Here is a 19,918-nt window from a genome sequence, read left to right as displayed (position 1 = left end):
ATTTTAAGAAATTAAATATAACGTGTCTCTAACGGTGAAGGAAAACATCGTGAGGAAACCTGCATGCCAGAGAATTTTCTGAATTCTCTGCGTGTGTGAAGTCTGCCAATCCGCATTGGGCCAGCGTGGTGGACTACTATCATTGTAATATTACAAAGAGGTAACGTTTGTTGTATTGTGAGTAATCTCTGGATATCGTCGTCGTCGTTATCAACCCATATTCGGCTCACTGCTGAGCTCGAGTCTCCTCTGAATGAGAAGGATTAGGCCAATAGTCCACCACGCTGGCCCAATGCGGATTGGCAGACTTGACACACGCAGAGAATTAAGAAAATTCTTTTGTATGCAGGTTTCCTCACGATGTTTTTCTTCACCGTTTGAGACACGTAATATTTATTTTTTTTAAATGCACACAACAGAAAAGTTGGTGGTGCCCCGGACCGGATTCGAACCCACACCCTCCGGAATCGGAGGCAGAGGTCATATCCACTGGGCTATCACGGCTCTAGTCAGACATTAGTCAGACATTAAATTTAAAAAAAAAACGGGAGCAAAGCCGCGAGCAACAGCAGTAGTAAACAAAACACAACTATAATAAAGCTTGACTTTAGAAGCTAACTATTTGCATTATAAATCATCTTGTTTCAAAGTTCGTAATGAATATCATCAAGTTACTTCTCCAGGGCATAATCGAGATCATAAATCTATAGCTTAATACAGCCGTAGCCAATTATATCAGACATCGTAACCTTGGCATTATTCCGCCAACACACCATGGATTATCCCATAGATAATGTTAGACCACGAACCATGATTATTGTTACGATTAATAGTGAATTATCCAATTTGTTCTGCCTCCTCTTTATTTTTAACGAATTGAAAAAACAACACAAATACAGCTTTATTTATTTTTAGAAGAAAAAAGGAGTTCTGTTCTATAAGCTTTTGAAACTATCAAAAGCTAATGAACAGAAGTACTTTTTTTGTAAAGAAAGTTTGAAAAGGGCGTTTTATGAAGAGCTTCTAAAGTAAACTTTTTTAAATAATTGACAACAAAATTAAACATCTTTGTCTTTTTCAAAATATACTTGTGATTTAAGCTTTAAAAAGGCTTGTATAAAGAGCTTATGAAATAATTAGTTCTTATAACCACAGCTTGTAAAGGAAGCTGTTAAGTAAGTTAAGCTCTTTTAGATATAGCTTTTGAAGGAAACTGCATTGAATATTGACTAACTCTTACTCTCCAACTCCAATTTTGTGAATTTATGGTCTTTTAGACAGAGCTTGAAAGGAAGCTTCCTTAAACAAGCCTTGTCAAAAAACAAGACTTGTTTAAGGAAGCTCTGTAAAATAAGCTCTCTTATAAATAGCTTGATATAGAACTCATGTTACTTCCTATAACTTCAGTTATCTGTCCGTGAAAGTTCCGTCAAAACGGTTCGGCTTTTTCATAGATCAGCCGGAACAAACGACATACAAAAATTTAGATTTTTTTGAATGAGTGCATTTAGTGAAAAAACTGTTAGTTTAATACTATATCTACTACCTATACTTGTTGCTACATCCAGGTTACTCAACTGCCAAAGAAAAACAAACCGTACAAATAATTTGATTGTGTGGGAGTAGATTAATTTCCCCGATGGTTTAATGTTTAACTAATCGTCAATCAGCCTTGACGATGGGTCACGCGAACGCCATGTTTCATGTCCACCAAAAGACGGAGGTTGTTTATTGGTTGTTTCATAATAAAAATACTGAACTTACGTTCTTTCAATGAAAAAAAAAAATATTTCAATTACGCTTAGTTCACAACACGTCAGCTTTTAGCGATTTCTGTTTTGTGGTTTACAAGCACTTTTGAAAAGTCATGTTATGTCATGATTTAATGTGGTAATAGGGATGATGACAGTTTTTTAAATTGTACCTATATAAATTAAGAGATACGTAATTAGATTATGCTAATAGTAAACCAATTTTGTAAGAGTAACAGGGTATCTGCGATCATTACTTTCGGAGCTACAGGCATATAAAGGATCAGATTTGCTCCACTGCGGATCCCTGAAAAACGCCCCATACAAAATGGTACGAACTAATGACGTCGTAGGTACATAATGGTCGTTAGATTGTTATGGACGTTCAAACAAAATTACTAATACGTTTGTTATTTGTGCGTTTATGTTTATCATCATCATCAATATCAACCCATATTCGGCTCACTGCTGACCTCGAGTCTCCTCTCAGAATGAGAGAGGTTAGGTTAGGTTAGGTAGGTTAGTCCACCACGCTGGCCCAATGCGGATTGGCAGACTTCACACACGCAGAGAATTGTAAAAATTCACAGGTATGCAGGTTTCCTCACGATGTTTTCCTTCACCGTTTGAGACACGTGATATTTAATTTCTTAAAATGCACACAACTGAAAAGTTGGAGGTGCATGCCCCGGACCGGATTTGAACCCACACCCTCCGGAATCGGAGGCAGAGGTCATATCCACTGGGCTACCACGGGTCAACGAGGTAGTGTCTTGGTAATAATATTGGTTTTAAGTTACTCATACAAGCAAGTTGCTTTGCGTTTTTATACGCATACTTCTCGTGGTTCTCGTTTACGTGAGAATATGGGGATAAAATACATACATATAGCCTATGTTATGCGCTGACAATGTAGCTTTCCTTTAGTAAAAGAATTGTTCAATCGGTTTTGTAGTTTTAGGCGTGAAAGTGTAGCAAACAAACTCACATTATGCATTAATTATTAACCGACTTCCAAAAAGGAGGAGGTTCTACGTTCGGCTGTATGTATGTTTTTTTTTTTTATGTATGTCCAGCGATAATTCCGTCATTTGTGGACAGATTTTGAAAATTCTTTTTTTAATAGTTAGTATTATCACAGAAAACCTATGTACAAGGTCTAGTTATTACAAAACGCACGCTTTGGTAGGTACAGATCAGTAGGTATCCATTCTACATTGGTATTTTTGCAATCTCCGTCCTCCTGAAATCTATCTATAACATAGCATATTGTTTATCAATTCTCGGGAGCAATCCACAGCATTTGCATCCCGGGTCGATCTCAAATGTTTATACGAAGCGTTCTCGAAACTTGCCGATATCACCACAGTTTAGCTATCACATGTCTGGCAATCCTTGAGTGCGTTTGTTTCCATCGTCTCTTAACTTTTCTTTATCAGACAATTTGCTATTTCAACGGCCCATAGTGCCGGCTTTCTGAGAGACTGACAACGCTGTTGCAATGCGTGATGGCAGATCTTTTTCTATAAAATGCAGTATATATAGAAAAATATATAATATAGTGTACATAGACCTACTCGTATATTTAAAATATTACCAAAAAGGGCGATTTTTTGATTAAATAAAACGAATTTATTGACCAACATCATCAATAGATTAGGATATAACCAAAAGTTATCCAAAAATCGAAATCTATGCTGTCAAAGTCCCAGGCATTGTCAAAAAAGTTGCTGTAATAGTAAATAAATAGCATGATCAAAATCGCAAAAAACTTATTAGACAATTAAGAAGCAAAGAATGAGGTGTTTTTCACTTTATTATTAATATTCATAGAGAGTCAAGTACCCCATTTATGACGTCACATAAAGAGTTATTGAGAGTCATAAAGAACTGTATAATTAATAACCCGTGGTAATACTTAGCTATCTACTCTGAGTGCGTTCTCAGAAATGCTCCCGTCATCGTTCTGCTAACTTGGAGAGTGGAAAGTGATAAGTTTGATTGTTCTCACGAAGCTCACCTCTGTTGTAGGTACGTGTCATAGCCTAGAGACATACCTTACTTAGACGAAGCTTCGCACAAAGAGTTTATACTATTAGATATGATACTAGCGCGTCGAAACTGAGGCGGACAAAAGTGGCTAATTGTCTTAATTTCATTTAGTCTCGAAAGTTATATAATCAAACTAGCGGACGCAAGCGACTTCGTCCGCGTGGAATTTTGTTTTTTACAAATCCCTCGGAAACCATGAATTTTTCCGGAATAAAAACCTATGTGTTAATCTATGCTATAATATATCTCGATACCAATTTTTAGCTATCAAAGAGTAACAAACATTCATATCATCAAAATCATCAGGTTTCGCAAATCTCGGGAAACCATGGATTTTTTCTGGATAAAAAATATTAGTAGGATAATATATTAATATGGACTACAATGTTGTGAGTTATGTTGTGAGTGTTCAGGAGGTGTAAAAACTATAATTATAGACATAAATGTATTATGTAATCACAAAGTAGTGCATGTGCGTGCTCAGTGGAGTAGCTTCGGATAACTTCTTGCGGTCATTTGTAGGCATGTAACATGTCTATAGTAGATAATCTTTGGCCTCGCACGTAGAAATGGTGCAAAACTTTTTATCTCTGACACGTTCGTAGGAATCTCAGTTTGAAACTCGAATTCGTCAATTTTAAGCTTGACGTCTCAACCGACCAACTCTGATGCATTTGGTAATGTGGTTTTCAACACAGAGGCCCTGGGTTCGATTCCCATCATATCAACCCATATTTGGCTTAATGCTGAGCATGAGTCTCTTCTCAGAATGGGACGGGTTAGGCTAATAAACCACCACGCTGGCCCAATGCAGATTGGCAGTCTTCACACACGTAGATAGCTAAGAAAATTCATGCAGGTTTCCTCACCGCTTGAGAGACGTGATATTTAATTTCTTAAAATGCACACAACTAAAAAGTTAGAGGTGCACGACCCGGACCGGATTCGAACCTATACCCTCCGAAATCAAAGGCAGAGGTCATATCCACTGGGCTATCACGGCTCTTATATTATTATAGCACGGATATCACGGCTCATTCTCAGCTAGGGTCAATTTTGGATTATTAATTTTCTAAAATTGGCTCAGATCTACTTTGGTCTTAGACTTTGTCATTGCTAGTTATCATCCTACTGGCAAATGTACTGCCAAGCGATTTAGCCTTCCATGATTATGTAGAAAAGTTACTACCCACGACCAAACCATCCATCCACCCATCCATTCAGTTGGATGAATAAAGATCCTCCTTCCCCACGGATATAAAAGTGTTGCTGCAAGCGCAGTGTTTGCCGATACTATCCGTTAACAGGCTCGGGTGTTGGCATTCAGACAACGCGTAGGCTGACTGCCTGTTTTGTGTGGAATAAGTCATAAGCGTTCGCGGAAACGACATTCAGATCAGCACATACATTAAATAACGCTAGACTGTTTCGTTTGTATAATGTACTATTTACATTAAAGTTTAACATCTTTGAAGTTTGCAAAACACGACTAAAGTTTGTAGATGATGTCTCTGATTGGTTACCTCCTTAGATTTACGAGTCGCTACAAGGTTACCTCACTCTGAGAATCTGAAGTCCTATAGTCACGGGACCATTGATCTCAATTAGATAAATATTTCTAAGCTAAGGTTCGAGTCTCATAAGCAACGCCTTCAGAGAATATTTCCCCCTAAGTTATTTATTTATTGAAGGTGATAACTTAATGCGTTATAGCTGACGTTCGTACGTTTGACACATGCACTTGACAGAGCAAACTTCGGACTGCTATTACGATCACAGACTATTTTAAAAGTTCTATGTTGCATGCTGTGAAAATGTTCTTCTCATCTCTCCGTCAATAGAGAATTCAATGATTAATTAGATTCAACTATAGCTTGGCAAATTCGTTCGTAACACTCCCGGGGGGTAGCGATGCCCCGCTCGGATGACCGCGCAGTCCTACCCTCTGCCCCACACGAGCGCAGGCTTTTCCTCCCGACGCCAGTATATCATGAGAGCGTTAGCAACGAACAATTAAAGCAATTACTTTAAGTTATTACTTTTGTAGAGAGTGCCCAGACTCATACGTTTTTTTTTAATTTACCTCTTACTCATACGTTTTTTTTTTAATTTATCATCCATATGATACTCGTATGTCCGATCTTATTAATGTTGCGCAGATTGTTTGCTGGTGTGATCCGTGAACAAGCTTTGACATTGTAAATTTTAGTTTTAATATCGCTAACTTCTCATAACTTGTACCGTAGACCGGCATAGTTGTCCTATTATGTTGATCACATTGAGCATTGCCTATAAGGACGCCCAGGTGTACCGCTGCGACGAAATTTTAGAAAATATTGCTCATAGTATAGTAGGTGTCACGTAAAAAGAACACTGCAATCTTCTAAAATTAATAAACCAATTAATACAAAACAGGTTTCTGTTTTATAGTCTTTGAGATGAGCTCGACCAGGGAAGAAATTAAAAGTATATAGTCTTTGAGATAAATATCGACCAAATCGAAGAAACACGAGCCAATTTTTTACGGATACAACTTGGAATATCGTATGACTAGATGACGCCGCACGGTTTCACTCGCGTGGTTCCCATTCTCTAGGAATACGGGGATAAATTGCCAATAGCCTTCCTCGTTAAATGGGCTGTCTGTCACTGAAAGTATTTTTCAAATCGGACCAAAGTTCCTGAGATTAGCGCGTTCAATCAAACAAACAAACAAACTCTTCAGCTTTATAATATTAGTATAGCTTTATAAATTACAAAAAACAATTTATTAGGTAAAATGTAAATTATACAAACTCAGTTTGTATAACAATCATGCCAGTTTACAATATGTTTTATAAGAATTAGGTTACACAGCTTCTTTTTTTGTCAAACATGACATCCATATTTTACTGATTTACTGTAGAGTCAGTTTGTTTGTACATCATTTGTAAAACGAAAGTTATCTACACTAATAATATAAAGAGAAAAGATTTGATTGAGGAGAAATTACTGAACCGATTTGAAAAAATCTTTAACTGTTTGGAAGCTACCCTATCCCCGAGTGCTATAGGCTATATTCGATCCCGTTTTTCCTACGGGAACGATAACTACGCGGGTGAAACCGCGTGGTTCCGCTAGTTTGTAATAAAAAAACAAATTTCACTCAAGCGAAGTCGCGCGTATCCATTAAACTAAACCGAAATTGTCAACTCCACCCACGGCTGTACCTTTTAAAATATTAACGGATTAATAAAGTAGGACCTTTTGTATGACAGGAATAATAAAAAGCTTTCTTTAGACAGTTACGTCACGTGGGCAGTTACGAGTCGGTCCCTTTGTGGCTTTCGTGCCGCCGCATCGCGTTGAGGGATCAAATTTAGGGCGTGGTGACGTCAATTGCCTCGTGGGTACAGTGGTTGCTAATGTAGCAACGGGTCACGAGATTCTGGGTTCCATCCCCGGTTGGGCCGATTGAGGTTTTCTTAATTGGTCCAGGTATGGCTGGTGGGAGGGTTCAGCCGTGGATATTTACCACCCTACCGACAAAGACATGTAGAAACCGAAAGAGTTGTCGATTTTCATCCTCCTAACAAGTTAGCCCGCTTCCATCTTAGATTGCATCATCACTTATCAGGTGAGATTGTAGTCTAGGGCTAACTTAAATAAGTAAAGAATAAAATAAAAAAAAGAATCCTGGGTCGGGAAATGAGATACTTTGCATTTTTTGGGATGTTGATGATGTTACACCCTATAGTGCCTCGGAAAACATGTCGAGACGTCGACCGCGGTCATTATGATTAATATATTATGATATGGTCGTTACAGAAAATTTATCACCCTTAAAACCTAAGCTCGCCAACCTCCATTGTAGCAACGTTGTGGGTCTAAAGATGGAAACTTGGCCCTTCAGTGGTGTCAATAGGCTGATAACGATATAAAATAAAAAGAAATGACGTCACTCAAAAAGCTCTTTGATAAAATTGTTAATAATGTATTCTTTCTCCTTATCCACAGAGCAAGTATGGAGAGTCGCGTGGGTCTGGACTACATAGTAGAGCACGCAGAGTACGCCGGCAAGCTAGCGGCCGCGCTCACCTCTCCCACTGCCGCTGTCAAAAAACAGGTAACAAATGTATATACTAGTACCTATCCACAGAGCAAGTATGGAGAGGCGCTTGTGTGGACTACATAGTGGAGCACGCAGAGTACGCCGGCAAGCTAGCGGCTCGCTCACCTCTCTCACTGTCGCTGTCAAGAAACAGGTAACAAATGTATTTACTAGCAGACGCTATCCACAGAGCAAGTATGGAGAGTCGCGTGGGTGGACTACATAGTAGAGCACGCAGAGTACGCCGGCAAGCTAGCGGCCGCGCTCACCTATCCCACTGCCGCTGTCAAGAAACAGGTAACAAATGTATTTACTAGCAGACGCTATCCACAGAGCAAGTATGGAGAGTTGCGTGGATCTGGATTAAAACTCCTCATAGCCATTCTTGGCGTATATTGGGAGGATCCCAGATCTGCGAAGAACATTCCTAGATCTATTTTACTGTATGTAAATATGGTATAATTTGTATCTTTCCCGGGGTTGCAAAAGAATATCCTTTAATGAAATGAGTAGTTCTCCCTTTGTCCACTAATCTTACTTTTACAACCCTTTGCTTGATGAGATGAGTGGTCAGAGCTTCCCCACTGTGCACTCATCTTACTACCTTTTTGCAACCCTTGTGATTTAACGTGTATTTTTCAATTTCAGTTTGCTATAATGATGCTGTTTTAATTACCAGGTGTTCGAGTTACTGTCGGCGCTGTGTGTATACAACGCGGATGGCTACGCTCGGGCGGTCGACACGCTTGACAGATACAAGGTATACTATGACTAAAAATCATTTTTAGTACATATTTTTATTTCTGTATCGTTCTGAAAAGTGGGTCCAATTTCGGACATCTCCTTTAAAGCCTCCTTTCGGCAAAGATTCTAATGGTGTAAATCCAAATTTTCAGCTTTGTATCGTTTTGTATAATTTGCGCCCGAGTTTTTAAGGAGACTGGGTTTCTCCTTTACATGAAAAATTATTATCATCAAAACAACAGAGTCGCTTATTTATATCTATCTATACTTATAGTAAAACTGGACCAATTCTATACATTACTTTGCAATTTGAGATTTTACTTATACCATTTGTAACACCAAACGTTACCAAAAACGTACTACTAGCGCCATCTAGAACTTATAATAAAACTGTAACAGGTCAAATTCTGTACATTCTGTACATTGAAGCTATTTTAATTTTTTTTTTTGCAGGATATTGTATATACGATACTGAAGCTAAAAATATTTTTTTTCGATTGTTTTGTCTGTCTATCCGTGTTTTTTTGTTATTCGAGCATCACGCTGAAACTACTGAATGAATTCAAATGAAATTTGGCATAGTTTAAGACCGGTTGAAAATACGGAGAAGGTTACTTTTTATTGCGAAAATAAAATGATGAAATAGGGGTTGAAAGTTTGTATGAAAATTCTTTCATTTTTAGAGTTACAGTTTTAAAAATTTGTTCATAAATCATAAAAAAAATACGAAATATTGTGATTCAAATTTCTATTTTTAACCGACTTCCAAAAAGGAGGAGGTTCTACCTCCGGCTGTATGTATGTTTTTTTTTTATGTATGTCCAGCGATAATTCCCGTGGCAATTTCGTTGATGACACTCCCATTAAATTATTTTAATTTTATTTATTTACGAATTTGCCAAGCTTATGGTCACTTACAGGCTCTGAAAGGCGACCGCTACCGTCTGACGGTGGTGGTGGAGGAGCTGAAGAGCGCTACCACCATCGACTACAAGACCGCGCTCGTGGCCTTCATCAACTGCCTCATCATCTCCGCGCCGCGCCTTCCCGACAGGATACGAGTTAGAAACGAGTTCATTGGTGGGTTCCATCATCATCATCATCATCATATCATCATCATCAGCATCATTCAATTGACAAGTTAGCCCTTGACTACAATCTCTGATGGTAAGTGTAAATCTAAGATGGAAGCGGGCTAACTTGTTTGGATGAAGATGAAAATCACCCCTTTCAGTTCCGATCAATAGGTCAACGGTATGCCGGTATTCGATCCCCATCGGCTAGCATTCTGGTATCCCCGTCTGCTAGAATATTGTCGTATCCACTCATAACACAGTCTTTCCAACTAATTGGAGGGAAATGGTAGTATAAATAATTAAAATTAAAATAACTAAAACTGAGCCCTTACAATATATTCAAGAAATACACGTCATCTAATTTTTCAGCTTGCAAGGGTTAAAGTCTTAGACTAATAATATATAGAACTGCAACACTATTTTTTCACTCCAAACGTAAGCCACTACTGTGGCTATGTGGGCGTACCACTCGCCGACACGCACACAAGCGTACTTATCGTTGCGTAGCGATGCGTCAAGGGCTCCCATTTAGGGGCACATAAAACGGCTTACGCATCCTGTGACTACACACTATCTATGTATTATAAATCTATGGTTAATATTTTTTAAATTTTTTCAGGACTTGGACTACTTCCAACACTTAGTAATCTAAGGTAAGAAACATTTTTTTTTATTTTCAATTATGTCGACTCCATGTCTTACAGAATACATATTTAAATCGATCTCTATTTGTAATGTAAGCTTTCTGTCTGTCTATATACTTCTTTATCTACGCAAAGATTATTCATGATCGTTATTATAATCATTATTATAATAATCATTCATAATCATTATTGTAATAATGAATAATGAGGGCGGCCAGGTAATGTAGTAGGCCTTAGAATATACTCTAAGGCCTACTACAGGCAGGCCTCCGTCCTTATAAAAGAAAAACGATTTTACGTGGTTATAACACCAGGAACTCCTCTGAGTATTTTAATAACTGAAAACTTAGATAAAAAAAAACTCAATTTTACATAGTAGAAACGACCCAATGATAATTTTATACTATAGACAGGTTATGTGTCTACAAAATCACTTCAAAAAATAATCCGACCTTAACTACACCACTGTGCGCACACATGCACAATTTTGTCTTTAGTTCCATTATATATTTATGTATATACTTATAGTTTTTACACTTTCTGAACACACAACCATTTAGGTACTATTTGTTTAAATAACGTACGTTGTTTTATAAGTGACTAAATGAAATTAAGACAATTATACACATTTGTCCGCCTCAATTTTGATGCTAGTACTCTAGTATAAAATATCATTAGTACGACCGAGGACTCGAATCCAGAACTTTTGATCCGAAACTAAATTGGCTAACTACTTGACCAACGAGGTATTTAAAAGAATTAATCATCAAAATGTTAGAACTTGGTAGATAGTTGTTTAGTTTTAGTTTTTTCTCTAAACGCCAATACATGACATGCGTCGTCCCAATAATATTTTACAAGCCGTTCGTGACCGTAGACCAAACAATATCGCTACATCATTGTGAGAACACTGGCTCGGACTAAATGCCACGGACCAGCCTGCCATTACTCTGTGATCTTTTGAACCATTCGCCAGTGTTTTGGGCACTTTGTCTGTGGTCTAGTTTGATGGTGTATACTTCGCAGTTAGACGGTTTGATAGGGATGTACAGATTAATCAATATTAGGCAGATAGAGACATTCTCGAGTTAGTTCGACACAAAGCGTCGCATGTATTTTAAGGAAAATGGCGTCTTATGTTTTTAAATATTTGAAAAAATAAAAATAATTATTTAAACTGTTCACAAAAATAAAGAAATAAGACGGAGTATTTTTTATTGGTAATTATTGAATAATATAAATTCACGTAATTGTTGTTAGTGTTAAATTTAAAATTACAAAAATTTTTGCTTTTCTTAGGTTTCACCGGCTTCACCATGCTGCTTGTAAATACTCGTTCTGTATGACCTTTATTCTGTGTAGGGATGGTGACAGTTTTTTTAGTCATCTTTGTAATTTGTGCGTTTATCTTTATACTTCACGAAATGAAAATGTCATAATGAGTGGAATAATAGTAATTTTTTGACGTGACAACGTCTTGTAATTTGATGGAGCCGGATTAACACTCGTAAAAAGATGACGTCATGCGTCGTTCTAGAGTTGCCAACTTTTTTTACAACAAATAAAGTATATTCTAGTCTATGAAGATTATTAAACAGTATTTTAGAAAAACGAACATCTTCTATTGAAAAATGCAACCATTCCATCAGTATTTTCTTATGACGTTGTCACGTTCAACTATCATCAGTAAACCGACTTTACAGACAACCGATTTTTTTATTTTATTTTATGACATGAACATACATTTATACATAACAACTTTATTTAATCAATTATTGATTTAATTAAATACAGTTGTGAAAACGCAGGCTTCAAATAAAGTGATCAGTCTCGTAGCTGGCGAAATTGACAGTAATCGATGCAGCGAAACAGCAAATTAGTGTAACGAAGCCGAACTTGTACTATTAGTCAATCAGATTCTTTATCTTGTATCGTTTCGAAATACCTACTTGTGTGGTACGAGCTATCTAGCCTTGTAAAGACTAGGGTATACTAGTTACAATTTTGCTCTATTCATCCACAGATTAAAGAATAAAAGGTAGACAGAGCGCACAGGACACGGCAGTGATGCAGCCATTCCAAATACCAATTCAAAAACTTAATACACTCTCGAGTCAGTACGCCACAAAGCGTCTTATAAATCTTATATTTTTAAATATTTTAAAAACTGTTTAGAAAAACTTATATAATAAGATGGAGTTTTTTCATAGGTAGGTAGTTATTGAATATTAGTCTATTATGATATTAATTTACGTAACTGTTGTTAGTGAAATACAAATTATAAAAAAAAAAATCGTATTAGATAGCAACAATATGCGGATGTCAAAGAGACGTTGGTTTTTTATGGGCTTCACCGGATTCACAGTGCGGTTTGTAAAGACTCATTCTTTATTCTGTGCATTCATCATTATCATTAAAAGCCGAATGACACTGTCGGACTTCTAAAAACCAGGGTCTGGATACGCCAGCGTCAAGCGCCTCCCCAACCCAACTCCCAACAAAAAATAAAAACGTAGTGACTTATCTTCAATTAGTCGTCTATTTATTTCAATATCTACGTTATGTCTGTATGTATTTTTTTTATATAATATAATGATTGTTACGCCTTTAGCTCCGTGACAGCCCAGTGGATATGACTCTGCCTTAGATTCGGAGGGCGTAGGTTTGAATCCGGCCCGGGGCATGCACAACCAACTTTTCAATTATGTGCGTTTTAAGAAAATTAAATATACGTTTCACAAACGGTGAAGGAAAAACATCGTGAGGAAACCTGCACACCGGAGAATTTCCTTAATTCTCTACGTGTGTGAAGTTTGCAAATCCGCAATAGGCCAGCGAGGGGGACTAACCTAACCACTCTCATTCTGAAAGGTGACTCATGCTCAACAGTGAGCCATATATGATGTATTAATGACGTCTTTAGTAATAAAAGTTGTCAGTGTGTTCACAGCTTTAAACTCTTATTAATAAATTGTCTCTTAAATCATTCTGAAGTACAGTAGCCACTTTTTTAACCGACTTCCAAAAAGGAGGAGGCTGTATGTATGTTTTTTTTTTATTTTTTATTTTTTTTTTATGTATGTCCAGCGATAATTCCGTCAATTGTGAACCGATTTTGAAAATTCTTTTTTGTTTTGTAGGGTTTACTTCCAGGGTGGTCCCATTTTTTTCATGTCAGGATCTGATGATGGCATCCTGGAGAAATTGAGGGGAACTTTCGAAAGTTGTAGAGACGGCTAGTACGTTTATTAGTGTTTCCATAAGGTATTTTAAACCACTACAACTTTATGAAGGTTTGGAGTTGGTCTGATGATGGAGCCGAAACACAGACGATGGAACTCGTCAAGGATTTACAGCAATCACCTTTTGTTTGGACTTGAAAAATTTGTATTGATGAGAACTTTCCACCTAGATGGATTGTGACTGTATTAAGGGTCTGATGATGAAGACGAGGGACAGTGAAGAGAACTCCTCGACGGTTCACAGTAGCTACCTTGTGTTTGGACTTGATAAATTTGTATTGATGAGAACTTTCCACCTAGATGGTTTGCGACTGTATTAAGGGTCTGGTGATGAAGATGAAGCACACTGAAGAGAACTCCTCGACGGCTCACAGTAGCTACCTTGTATTTGGACTTGATAATTTTGTATTGATAAGAACTTTCCACTTAGATAGGTTGTGACACGCAGTGGGTATGCTAACACTAAAAATAAAAAAATAAAAATTTTAATAAAAAAAATTCAACCGACTTCCAACTCAAAAAATAACTTTAACTAAAAAGCAAAAAATAACATCCTACCTATGTGCTACCTTCTGATCAGTTTGAAGGCGGTGCTAAGCCAGTGTCGTGTTTTAATTAAAGCTGTTTCTGGAATAACCACAGAAGTTTTGTAGTTTAAACGTATTTAATTAAAACATCACTGGCTTGGCACCGCCTTCAAACTGATCAGAAGGTAGCACATCGGTAGGATGTTATTTTTTGCTTTTTAGTTAAAGTTATTTTTTGAGTTGGAAGTCGGTTGAATTTTTTTTATTAAAATTTTTCTCTGAAACTATTTTACGAAAGCTTGTAACTAATCATTAGTATAGATAAGTCGTTACCCTTGAATCTAGTTAGGGTTTTTTTAGAGAACTAAACTTAATTTTTACAGAATTATATTAAATAAAATGCATTCTACTTTAAGGTAAACAAAAAAAAAACTTTGGCTGAGTTTGTTGTGGGATCTTCTCGGACCAAGGCGCGTTTGGAACCCTCGTAACTTTAATTTTAAGTTTTCGACTATTATTACCACCATTACATTAAATTATATTATGATATAATCCTGACATTTCAAAAGTGCTTGTAAAGTAAGCCTAATTGAAATAAATGAATTTTGAATTTGAATTTTGAAATTTTAAGCAATAAAGCTCTAAAATGCAGCAAATAAATGAAAATGAAACGAGAGCTATAATGTCGTCGTCATCAACCCATATTCGGCTCACTGCTGAGCTCGAGTCTCCTCTCAGAATGAGAGGGGTAAGGCCAATAGTCCACCACGCTGGCCCAATGCGGATTGGCAGACTTCACACACGCAGATAATTAAGATAATCCTCTGGTATGCAGGTTTCCTCACGCTGTTTTCCTACACCGATTGAGACACGTGATATTTAATTTCTTAAAATGCACACAACTGAAAAGTTGGAGGTGCATGCCCCAGACCGGGTTCGAACCCACACCCTCCGGAAACGGAGACAGAGGTCATATCCACTGGGCTATCACGGTATCTACGAACTTAAAGCTACCTATTTGTTTCACATTTTCAATTCAAGCTCATGAAAGCGATATCCTATCTTTAGTATCCAAGTTGATATCGTTGATTAAACGCAAACGATTCTTAGAAATAATTTGCTAACAATATACTGAGTATTTCGGACCAATTACACCTTCCGGTCTAAAGTCCACCGTCCGTTTGTCCAAAACGCCATAAAAGGCTTTGCGTGGGCCCACGCTGGCCGCGCCAAATATGGCGGTGAATAATATTACTAATAAACGTACTAACGACTCGATTTGAATATATTTTTGTATTACAGCGATTTGTTAGGTTGATTTTTTATTCGATTTCTCCTTAACACGTGATATCTCATCGGATATCTATGAAATGGTGTAGTTTTATGTAAAAAATCTTAAAACAAGTCAGTGTAACTCACTCATCATTATCGCCTCCCTCTTTAGGAGATTTTTTTTTTATTATTATTTACAAGTTAGCCCTTGACTACAATCTCTCCTGATCGTAAGTGATGATGCAGTCTAAGATGGAAGCGGGCTAACTTGTTAGGAGGAGGATGAAAATCCACACCCCTTTCGGTTTCTACACGGCATCGTACCGGAACGCTAAATCGCTTGGCGGTACGTCTTTGCCGGTAGGGTGGTAACTAGCCACGGCCGAAGCCTCCCACCAGCCAGACCTGGACAAATTAAGAAAATCTCAATCTGCCCAGCCGGGGATCGAACCCAGGACCTCCGTCTTGTAAATCCACCGCGCATACCACTGCGCCACGGAGGCCATCATATGAAGCTTAGGCCCACCAAACTGGATAAATGACGTATTTTGTGTCAGGAAAGCAATGTTTGAAGATAATAAATTATTATTTTGTCGATTATTTTATATTACTTACTTACCATTAAGAACAAAGACGAGTCAAGTAGAGAGAAAGGTCCTTTACGGGATAATCAAATACAGGGAGCATCGACTGTATACATCTACACCCATAGCAACAAGTATTCTTCGTAAATTAATGAAAAATATTTTACTACACGTTGAGAAATCGGCTTGCTATGAATTATAGGGTCCTCCTCAGGTGTAAGGGAACGTTTTTAATAGATACAAAAACCAAGTATTTGATTGCCTGTGGTCTCCACACTAGATTCATCTGTATCGTGGAGACCTTAATTTTCTTATGTTTTCCGTTGGACTAGGACTACATTACAAAAAGAAATACATTACAAAGAAGAAAAGTAAAGTAAAACGGTAAGCAGAAACGTTAGATAGGTGTACACAATTATTTTATTATATTAGGTGTATATGTATAAAAAAACGCGCCTCTTACGCTAATGGTGTTGTGGAAATGAGTTTTGAGCAAAACGAATGTTGAAGTAAACTTTGCGACGGCCGTACGCTAAATCTATTGATTTGACAAAAAAAAAGGTCATTACATAAATTAAAGGAAATTTTCTCTAGTGTAATTTATTACATACCTATTTTAATCGTGCACTAACGAAAATATTAAATCATTAGAAGTTTGTCAACACAGAATGGAAAGGAGTATACTTAACATAAAATTAAAAGATAAAGTTCGATTAACTAAAATTAGAAAACAAACTAAGATTATAGATATTAAATACCAAATTAGAAAACTAAAATGGAAATGGACTGGACATCTAATAAGAAGCAAGACTGAAAAATGGGCCAAAGAAGTGACAGAATGGTGTCCTAGATACAAAAAAAGAAATAAAGGAAGACCGCATCGTCGTTGGGAAGACGACATCAAAAAGATAGCAGGAATAACTTGGACGCGGAAAGCACAGGACAGATCTTTGTGGAGAATACTTGGGGAGGCCTATGCTGAAAAGCAAGACAATCCAAAAACCGGTGTCTAAAAAAAAAAAAACAAAATATGCATTAATTTACATAAACCTGTTTATATATTTTACGTGTTAGATTAAGATGAAATGTAAATTGTAAGATTGTTAATAAAGGCTATATTATATTATATTATTTTAATCGTAAAACGAATCGGAAAGGAGATATTGTCAAAAAACTGTTATTAGACGCCATCTTTACAAAAAAGCGGCGCGAGCGGCAAAGTTACGAGGTGGCAAAGTTGAAATTTGCAAGGAGCACATCGAAATCTATAAGATTACCAATTTTCAAAACTTCCGGAAATCTTTTCAGGTAACCTCATTTCGTAGCACCAAGTGACTGTACTATCTAAAATACATTTCACCTGTTGTCCAGGCATGAAGCTGCCAGTCACCCGAACTTGGGCGTCCAACTCGACGTGTTCGAGGAGCAGCGGGAGAGCGACGAGGCGCAGGGCCCGGGGGGCATCAACCTCAACTCGCATCTAGACGTGTTCTACGCTATCTTGAAACAGGTATATTAATAGAAAAACACTCGGATTAAAAGTGTCGGGTAGGAGAAAAATACTTTGCGACATTTACTCATACCTACAAAATATACAGAAAAAAAGAAAAATAAAATTCGGAATAATGTGACCACAAACACTGTGATACGAAATAGGCTACTTGAATCTTTTGTAAACAGTCTTTAAACTGAATTATGGAAATATTATAAGCTATATTTTATTTTGTCCCGTCAATAATAACCAGTAAAAAATTTAATATAAATGAAAAAATATCTACGTAAAATTTTTGCCGCCAAAACACAACACATTAGCAAGTGACGTCATTCATAGAGATAACAGCGTGATTGGCGTTCGCAGTGATGTGATATATCACGTCACCGCAAGCGCCAATCACAAACCGATGCCTTGTAGCGAATGACGTGATAGTTTATGATTGGCGTTTGCGGTGACGTGATAAAAATACAATTTTGTTTTATAAAATATTACAACTACGAGATTATTTTCACTAATAAAAATGTGATTAGAGTTTCTAGACATCTAAACTGCCTATATGCAAAAAATCTTCTTAGGTTTATACTGCAGGCCTATTGATACGCTTGATTGGATGTTGGCTCGCGCCGATTCTAGATGGCGCGACTTGTTTCCGTAAAGAGTAGGGAGTTAGAGAGGGGTAGCGATCGGGCGGGAACAAATGGCGATATAAGGTTTTTGAAGCCGATTTTACGCTCGCCGTTAAGTCGGCTTCAGTAATCTCGTGGCGTTCGAGCCGTCCACATTTCTTGTTGTGTAATTCTTTATGGCTTACACATTACGCTTTAAAAGCTTTCTTTTTCTATATTCAGGATAGCTCCCTGATTTTGCTTTCCATTGGTGTAGAATATTTCTATTTCAAATCGGTCTAGTAGTTTTTGAGTTTATTTATTTATTTATTCGTTACATACAAATCTTTCTTCTTTATAATATTAGTATACATGTGAGGAATAATCATCGATCGTAAATCGTTAGATGGGCCTCTAAGCGTCGCGGAATTGTCATTGGTTTTGCATATTGAGTACGTCATCACTCGTAATACATTTCTCTTTAGTCATGGTGGCTTGTGAGGACGAAGGCATAATTAAGGGATTAAAATAAAAAAATATATATATATTTTTAAGTCCACGTCCATTCACAGCATGCGCTTGTTACGTACTAAGATAAGATGTGCATGCACGTCTTTGTGCATTGACATAAAATTGTGCGTTCATTAGTATGGAGGGGCCCATCTAACGATTTATATCGATGGAAATAATAGTATAAAATTCCGTTTTGTTCAGGTTTCAGACACACCACAAGAAATCCCATTCCTGAGCATTCTCCAGCACTTACTGCGAATAGACCCCAAAGAGGCGGTCAGCGATATCGTGTGGGACACAGCGGAGACACTGGTGCACCGAGCCACACTCCTGGAGACCAGGGAAGATGCTGCCAAACTCCTCAGAGCACCCAGTGTACAGGTAAGTCATTACTTCTTTTTTTTTCTAAGACAAGTTAGCCCTTGACTGCGATATCGTCTAATGTCACGAGTAAGTGACGTGCACTCAAAAGATGGAAGCGGGCTTACTTGAAAGTAGGTATATTGTTTACCTATTGTTTATTTGCAAGAATACAACATTCCACTAAATTAATAGTGTGCAAATATAAATATACAAATAGTCACAATTACCAAATTAAATGAAATGAGATTAAGAAAAAGATAAATACAGTCACAATTACTAAATTAAATTAAATGAAATTACAAACAAAACAGAAAAAATAACACCAATAGTCATAATTACCAAATTAAATTAAAAATAAAAATAAAATAAAGTTACAATTGCAATACAATATACAAAATTCATTATTTTTACAATTAACATTTTTACAATTATTATTTTAATAGTTCTTTGACATTATAGTAGGTTTTACTTATCAACCAGTCGTATAATTTTCTTTTAAATTTATACAGGATGCTCTGGAGTATTTCCCATAACTTAATTAAAAATGTCTGAAGAACATGTGTTCTAAAATGAATATTTTCGGAGTAAATAATATTCCTTAAATTATGACGTAGCCAAACTGATTCCTTGATAAATATTATGAAGTAGCTAATAGCTTACTAGTGAAGTGTGGACTGCCATTTGCAATATCTCGTGGATATCGACAGTATTACCACTACGATTACGTATTTTAAAGTTTTACTATGTAAATAATTAGCTATATATCCCTATATGACATTCTATGTAAATTATTGACTGTATTCCTAAGTTATTTCATGTAAGCATTGACTGTATTCCCGTATGCCTAAATTTTACTAAATGAATTATTGACTATTCCTAAGTTATACTATGTTAATTATCGACTATATGCCTAAGTTACTCTATGTAAAATATTGAAGGTATTCCCTTCTTCTTTCTAAG

General features: G+C 36.8%; 1 protein-coding gene across 1 annotated transcript in view; it reads left to right on the top strand.

The window, feature by feature from the left end:
* Nucleotides 1-19,918, top strand: part of LOC112051290 (inverted formin-2) — a 117,502-nt gene that overhangs the window by 81,221 nt on the left and 16,363 nt on the right. Inside the window, exons 4-9 of the mRNA XM_024089870.2 lie at nt 7,800-7,908; nt 8,573-8,653; nt 9,558-9,717; nt 10,333-10,366; nt 17,354-17,492; nt 18,797-18,976. Of these exons, the coding sequence (XP_023945638.2) occupies nt 7,807-7,908; nt 8,573-8,653; nt 9,558-9,717; nt 10,333-10,366; nt 17,354-17,492; nt 18,797-18,976 (696 nt within the window). The 5' untranslated portion in view covers nt 7,800-7,806. The remainder of the gene's footprint in view (nt 1-7,799; nt 7,909-8,572; nt 8,654-9,557; nt 9,718-10,332; nt 10,367-17,353; nt 17,493-18,796; nt 18,977-19,918) is intronic.

Source organism: Bicyclus anynana, chromosome 22, assembly GCF_947172395.1.
Source record: "Bicyclus anynana chromosome 22, ilBicAnyn1.1, whole genome shotgun sequence".
NCBI classification, from domain to species: domain Eukaryota; kingdom Metazoa; phylum Arthropoda; class Insecta; order Lepidoptera; family Nymphalidae; genus Bicyclus; species Bicyclus anynana.
The sequence above is the reverse complement of the archived record's forward strand: the minus strand, read 5'-3'. Positions and strand labels throughout refer to the sequence as shown.